This window comes from Molothrus aeneus, chromosome 6, assembly GCF_037042795.1.
Source record: "Molothrus aeneus isolate 106 chromosome 6, BPBGC_Maene_1.0, whole genome shotgun sequence".
Lineage (NCBI taxonomy): Eukaryota > Metazoa > Chordata > Aves > Passeriformes > Icteridae > Molothrus > Molothrus aeneus.
In genome coordinates this window covers 10,855,524-10,863,147 of record NC_089651.1, presented here as the reverse complement: position 1 = coordinate 10,863,147, position 7,624 = coordinate 10,855,524, and the positions used below count along the sequence as shown (strand labels likewise).

Below are 7,624 nucleotides of genomic sequence, written 5' to 3'. Positions count from 1 at the left end.
TGCATTCCAGCAGTAATCATCTCCCAGACAAGACTTGTCTGTTTCTAAAAATAAATGTTAATAATACAGATGTAAATTTAGGGGAAGTTTATTATTTTGTTCCATTCCTCTGTAAATGTTGACATTTAAAACTTTTACTGCATTTCCTCTTGTTAAAATAGACAGACTGCAGAAGAGAAAATACCATGAGCACTGGAATAATCATGAGTGTATTACTGTCACCAAAATAGTTTCTAAAGTAAGACTAAAAGTAAGTTGAAGACATAATAGAAATACATATTTTAAAAAATAATAAAAATAAATGTGATCAGCTGTAACTTGGTAAAAAGAAGTGGATAACTTTTTCTTGTATAGCAAGATTTAAAAGACTAAAATAAACACATTTTTACAAAGTGCAAAATTTACCTGAGAGAACCAGTGCTTGCTGCACAACAGAAGTGAAACAACACCCAGGTGGCTTCAGAAAGTACTGACATTTTACAGTGGGAATCCCAACATTTAAAATAACTCTGGAGACACTTGCACTACTTTCAGCATGTGGTGCGTAAAAGTACAGCCTACCTACAAACAGGGCTGGCAGACAGGCTCCTCATGGGGCAGACAAGGTGCTGAGTGGCATCACCGAGGTGTTCTAGCGTTTAGTGGTTGAGGTTTTGTAGGTGCCAATGGAAGAGTACAAACAGCAACATCTGTGTCTATTTCACTGTCAGCTCAGTGTTACTGCCATTCCCCAAGCATGCATGTGAACTGTTCATTAGGAGAGCAGAGACTCGACAGGAAACTGGACCCACCAGTCAAATGTATGCTCTTAGGTAACCGACCATAGTAATTGCTTCTGCAAAATGTGAGAGGACTTGAAGTACTTTCTTGTTAATTTGTTGCCATTACCGTACCCTTACAATCCACCCTACTCCTATTACAGATTTTGCAATAGTATTTTCTTAATGCCTCAATTATTGTAGATGCATTTACTCAGCTATGATCTCAGTTTTGCTTTTGAAGTTTTCCAATTTGTTAGAAAAGGAAAGCTCATTTAAACACTCATGGTCACCTACAACAAAGTACCCCATGTCCTATAAACTTAGGGATTTGTACTTCAGTGCTCAGAGAGGCCTTTTCTTTGCTAATGCATTTAAAGTTCTCCTTTCTGGCTTTGCTAACATGTGAGCTCACACTGCAACGTTCTCTCTCTTCACTGGGGGCACGTGGAGCTGCCCGTTTGTGTGTAAGAAAGCTGAGAAACAGTTATCTCCCAAACCGTTATTTTTTCACTGCGGTTGGCACGAAGTCAGCACGAGAGGGAACTCTGCCAAGCTCTTGCATCCCACAGAAGAGATTAAATCAAGTGCAGAGGCAAGACTGATGTGCCAAGCTGAGGACAGAAAACCAAAAGGCTGTGGGACACTTGAATCCAGCAGGGAGGGCACAATAATGATATGATGGACACCAAGCTTAACCTTCCAGACAAACTGCCCTGATAGCAGTTTGAGCAAGTTTGAGCAAGTTCAGACAGCTGGCTGGGAGAAAGGAAGGAAGCAGAACTAACAGATCAGGAATTGAGGGGTGTATTGAATAGCCAGCAGCAACAGGTGTGCTTTACTCACATCTCAAATGGGCAGGGCAGCCGTGAGTCACAGACACTTACAGTATGTGGTTTCCTGGGTGGCAGATATTTTGTCAGGGTGTTGCCAGCAGCAGCTGATGAAGACATCCACAGTTACTGTGGGAAAAGCACATACACGCAGCATAAGTCGTTTTTCCATGCTGAGAAACAATGCCTATTTTTGTAGTATTAATATTGTTTTAAAATATTTCTTTTATTACTATGGCTGACTCATTTTTGAATGCTTTGGATTGCTACATGTCTCATACAACAGCTGTGGCTATAATTCTTGGCCTTTTTTATGACCAGACCAGGGTGAAGGTGCTGCCACTTGTCTAAGAATCAAAATATCCGCTCTTCTTTGCAACTCATATTTTTTGGATGGAAAACTCCTTTCTTTTCACTTCATTTCTTCACTAGCTGCATGAAGTAAAGGAATTTCCAAAGCCAAAATCCCCTGAGGTTTACGCATGGAGCATTTCTATGCCCATAAAGCTGGGGGGACACGGAACTACTTGATCCTCAGTTTTGGGACATCTACCTTTAACTCTGCTCGTCTTTTTACACCAACTACTTCACTCACTGCATTCCCAGTGCTTTCCTGCATCGTAAAGATACTTTTATATCTAAATGTTTTCAGGTTAGTCTCCAAGTATTGTAACCCAAAGTCACAAAAAACGTCCCTAGAACTTTCAGCTTCAGGGCCCAGAATCTCTCAAAATAAGGTCAAATTATTTTACATTTTAATATCCTCATTCCTGCTGAGTCACGCTGGGTTTGAGCTTCAGTTATTTACTTTGGCCTATGCACCCGGAAAATTTCTTGGGGTTTTGTTTGTTTATTTTTCAATATAGACGAGCACCTGCACCGCGTTGCGACATTGAAGGGCAGACGCTGTTGAAAACATTTCTGATTGGGATACATCGCCAGCACACTCACCGGCTGTCATCCTGCACTGGCCTCACGACTTTCTGGTCTCGGACCCAAGTTTTCTACATTAAAGCGCTTTTGGAGGAGTTTTCAAACAGGCGCTCGGGAAGGCGGCATCACTGAGGCGAATCCAGGTGGGGCTGAGCTCCTGCCCCTCCTTCCCTGCCTGCCTGCCTGTCGCGCCGGCCGGGGGCCATGTGACAGCGCGACTTCTGCCTTCAAGCCACCGAAGGGGAAGGGGAAGGGGCCACACTTTTCCCGCTGCTCCGGCTGCCGCTGAGGCCGCCGCGGCCCCGCGGAAGAGGCACCGCCCGTGCCCCGCCACAGGTGCAGCCGGCACCCGGAGCGACAGCGCCGGCGCTCACTGAGGTACGGACAGGGCGCCCCGCCCGCCGCTCGCCCCCCGCGCCGGGGCGGGGCCGGCCCGGGGCAGGACAGGCCGGCGCAGCCCCCCCGCCCCCTGGGCTGCGCCCCCCGCCCGCCGCGGAGCCGCCCCGGCCGCGATGCAGCCGCCCCGGGGGCAGCCGGGCGGCCCGGCGGGGCCGGGGGCGCGGCGAACGGGCTCCTCCGCCCGCGGGCCATAAAGGGCCGGGCACGGGCGGCGCGGCACTGCGGTACCGGGTGGCCCGCGGGTGGATGCGGCAGCAGGGAGCGGCGGCAGCTGGCGGGAGCAGCTCCTCCCCCGCCGCCGCCTCCTCCGCCGGTGGCTCCGGGCAGCGTCTCTCCGGCCGGCGGCGGCCCGGCCCGGCCCTGCCCAGCATGGCTCTCCCCGGGGCGCTCGGTAAGTGCCGCGCCGGGCTGGCCCGGGGCGCTGGCGGTGACCTTGGGCCGGAGCCGTGCGGGGCTCCTGCGGCGGCAGCGCCCGCGGGCCCGGCCCCACCTGCTCGCGGCGCTGGGATGCGGTGCTGCCCGCGGGGCATCCGCGGAGCTCGGAGGCGGTTCTGGCATGTGCTTGGTATAGGTTCAAGGCTGTTAAATGCCTGATCGATAATTGCTTTTTAAGTAATCATTCCATCTATTAATATTTTTTTTTACTGCAGCATGTTTCAAGCTTTCTTTTCTTCTGCAAAGGTGCAGACCTAAAGAGCAACCAACCTTTCTATTAGATCGAGATATTTAGGAAAAGAGCATTAACTGCATGGCATTCATACCATTCCCCATCCCATTAAAATGTCTAGTTGTTGCTCACCTTGGGCGAAGGACAGCAGTTCAATAGAAGGATACTGAATACAAAAGCTTCTTCCAGTTCAGGATGGCACAGCTCGCACAAGTATTGCTTGAGGTGCCTCATGACTATTTTAGGTTTATTCGGCTCATTTCGGTGCCATGAGCTAGCAGTGATGTGGGTGAATGTACATTTCAAACTATTCTGTGTCTTAGCATCTTATGTTTGAGTGGTGAACATGAGCTTGGGTTCTGTAAGAAAGAAAAAAACTTTGTGTCAGTAGAGCATTGTACTTACATCTATACTTTCTGTCTCTTCACTACCTTATTGTAAGGACTTAAAACACAGTGTGGTTTCTCAGGCAGCGTGTTTCTTACTGCATTTCTGTTTGTGATCACAATTCTCTAGGAAAAAGTTCATTTAAACTAGGAAAATGCTCAGCATTTTCTGCTCAGTTGAAAACACATTATTATTTCACCTTGTACTAGTATTGTTAGCACAATTATTTCACATTGTGCTAGTGTTGTTATCTTACTGTAGTTGAGTAAGCATAAAGGGAGTTTTTCCCTGGCTGAAGCAGCCCAAAAGGCTCTTGCTGCTGGCAGCTGCATGTGTGGCAGGCTCTGCTGCTGACAACTGTTCAGTGAGGTCAGGAGACAAACTCCCATGACTTCCTTGGCGGTTGATGTTGAGAAACCAAACCTAAGTTTGGATGCTACTAAGATATGGTAGTGCATTGTCACTGAATTATTCAGCTAAAAATATATGTATTTTTAAATTTCCTATGTGGTTATACTTGATTTTACAAAGACTTTACAAAGACAAATACTAATTGCAAAACAAATACTCTCCTGTGCAGAAAACAACACAGTCAGATCCACAGCTCTTTAAAAACAGAGATGCTTTTCTTTGGGGATGTGAATGGGTTCTTATAAAATAAGAATGCAAAATAATGTAGGGGAACACTAAATTGCTGTGTTGTGGTCCAATTTAATTCTTGCCACCTTTTCATACTACATTTGCTTTTAGAATAAAAGCAAAAATGTTCTCAAAGCAACTGTGAAAACAGGTGGACATTAATTAGAGTCTTTTAGGCTGAAACCAACAGGATCACATATCAAAAGGATCACATATCAACATGTGAAACCTGCAGCATGCCTCCAGAAAAATTGCAATGGGGGCCCTGATAAGTTGTGCCTGGAGAGATAAAAAACTGCCACGCTCCATGCTTCCAGGGTATGTCATTATTTAAATGAATGCTATCTCACAAAATACATTTGCATTTTTCTAACCAAAAAATGGTTAGAAATTCTGAAATGCCAATTTTGGACCCAGACTTCACATTCTGGCAGTGCTTGGATCCATTTGCTGTGACATGTTCGCAGCTATTTTTAACTTATGTAATAAGAATTTAATCTTATTTGTTATAAACTCCATCATACTGAAGGCATTCAGAAAGCTTTATAGTACACAACAAATAATGCTGGTCTGTAGCACTGTGTTTTTTCCTCTCTGGAATGCTTCCATTTGTGCTAAATGCACATTCTGGATTGTATGAAAGTGGAATAAAAGTAAAGCCAGGAAACTACAGAAGAAACAATAAAGATGGCATTTTAGTAGTGATGCTAGTATAAAACGGAAATATTTTATGATGGAAGCCTAGCTACTTAAAATTTTAAAACATAAAACATATTCTTTTTGAAAAGTAGTATTTAAATGCCAAGTAGAAATGGAGGTCCATGACCTATCTGCTTCCCACATGCATTCAAAAACGTGATATGACCTACTACAAATGGAAAAAGGAGTCACCGAGTTAACCATACTACCTTTGTTCCTGTTGTGCAACTATTCCACTTCCCAGCAGTTCTGTGACTTTCTGATTTGTGCAAGGGCTGGGGTGAGGTGGAAATGTACAACCTTCTTTTCTACCTTGCCTGTTGGCTTGAAGTCACTGAGCAAGGAAGAAGGTAAGCAACTGAGTGAATGTGATTTCCAGGTTCGGTGCAAAGACACACAGCTGAGTATCCATTGTATCACAAAAAATTGTCTGTCTGACTCTGCAAGTAAGTGGAATCTCCTGGTAAATCTCTACATAAACTGCTTAGGAATTTTTGTGGGTATACCACAAGGTTCCTGATGCACAAATTAGCATGGCTCCAAAAGTAGAGCTGCTTTGTGGTTCTTGTGTACTGCATGCTAGTTTAAATTCTGCAGAGCTGTTCTACTTTCTTCTGATTTTGCTCCAAGCTCTGAATTTTGATAGGCATACCATGGAAAAACCCCCAATCTCTTGCACATCTTCTTCATCACTCAAGCTGTAGCTCTAACTTCCTCACCTGTGCTCCTCTTCAGGCGAGATGCCCCGGCAGTTTCCCAAGCTGAACATTTCCGAGGTGGACGAGCAGGTGCGGCTCCTGGCAGAGAAGGTGTTTGCCAAAGTCCTGCGAGAAGAGGACAGCAAGGATGCCTTGTCACTCTTCACCGTGCCTGAAGACTGCCCTATTGGGCAGAAGGAGGCCAAGGAGAGGGAGCTGCAGAAGGAGCTGGCAGAACAGCAGTCTGTGGAAACAGCTAAAAGGTTTGTTCTGTAGTTGCTTTCTTAGTGGAAAATAGTTTTTGAAATGAGTTTGAGTTAGTATTGAAATACCTGGCAAACAGCATTCTGCCTCTTACTACTCCAGGAGAAAGGTCAGCAGCAGGCACCAGGACCACCCCTGGGGTGTCCTTCTGTCCTGTGAAGGAGGTATCAGATGGGCCCCAGGGAGCTTGGAGTGGTCAGGTTGTCTCAGCTCTGTTCCCAGCAATAGCACAGATATTGCTCATGCAAATTTAATAAACAGCATAGCTGGGTAGAAATGAACAAAACCCTAAGAGTCTTTAATGTAAGAAGAGTCAGAAAAAGAAACACTGCCTCCTCTTTTTCTAGTTTCATTAAGAGAAACAGCAAATTTTAACACCGATCATGATACTTCCTTTAGTCTCTGCAAAAATAGATGAAAGCAAAGAATTTATATTTAAGATCAAGGGGTAAGGTGAAAAGTGGTATTGGCATAATGAGGTTATTTGAGGTTTTACTCACAGAGATAAAATCTAACCACTGTCAGCCACAAAAGTGCACATTAAACAAAAAAAAAATTGCATTCTACCTTTAGTTACCCATGGCTGTAATGAAGGCAAACTTGCTTTAGTTTGTGAGTTTGGTTTTTTTTTTTTTTTTATTCTGTAAGAGAGGCAGCCTTCCCCTGATGTCAGCCTGTTCCAGTGTCTTGCTTCACAGGACTGCTGGGCTGTTTCTGGAGTCACATGAGCTCAGCAGCAGCCTGACACCAAATGGGCTGGACGTGTACAGACTCTTCAAAAAGCAGGCAGGCAAGAAAGCATTTGAAAGTGATAGCTAAACACATGTACCTGGTTAGCTGCAGAAAGACAGTTGGGCAACACTTGGAATCATGTTTCTGGAACAGAAGGGAGAAGAGTCAATTTAGTTAAATTAAGGCATGACTCACTGATGATACAAGCCGAGACTTTGGGTTTGGAATTGTGCAAGTGGATTTCCCAGTTGGCATGTTCATAGACATAAACAGGCACAGAAGGGAAAACCAGATGTTTCCAGTCAAACAAATGTTTGGTATATATTTCCTCCTGAAGTAGGGTGTTTAGTTTTTAATTTGGAAAATTTGTCTCACAGGAACAAACTCAGGTTTTGTACAGGTTTAACTGTAGGAAGGGGTATTATAGGTATTTTGTTTACATGTAGGAACAGAACAAGTGTTCATCCCTGTCCTGCAGGACTGAAGGGACAGTGACACAAGTACAGCTTGTGCTGTTTCCAGTTTCAGTTGATCAAACACTGCCTTTCAAAACTGATGCTGATTTCCAAGGTGGCTACAAGTACTTTAGAGGATGAAATTTGGATGTTAATTGTA

General features: G+C 44.9%; 1 protein-coding gene across 2 annotated transcripts in view; it reads left to right on the top strand.

Moving 5' to 3' along the window:
- Positions 1 to 2,737: 2,737 nt before the first annotated feature.
- AMPD3 (adenosine monophosphate deaminase 3) overlaps positions 2,738 to 7,624 on the top strand; it is a 33,137-nt gene continuing 28,250 nt past the window's right edge. Inside the window, exons 1-2 of one of the 2 annotated variants that reach the window (XM_066552804.1) lie at positions 2,738 to 2,902; positions 6,051 to 6,276. In XM_066552804.1, coding sequence (XP_066408901.1) covers positions 6,056 to 6,276 — 221 coding nt within the window. In that variant the 5' untranslated portion in view covers positions 2,738 to 2,902; positions 6,051 to 6,055. The remainder of the gene's footprint in view (positions 2,903 to 6,050; positions 6,277 to 7,624) is intronic. The other variant, XM_066552803.1, reaches the window with a different exon arrangement.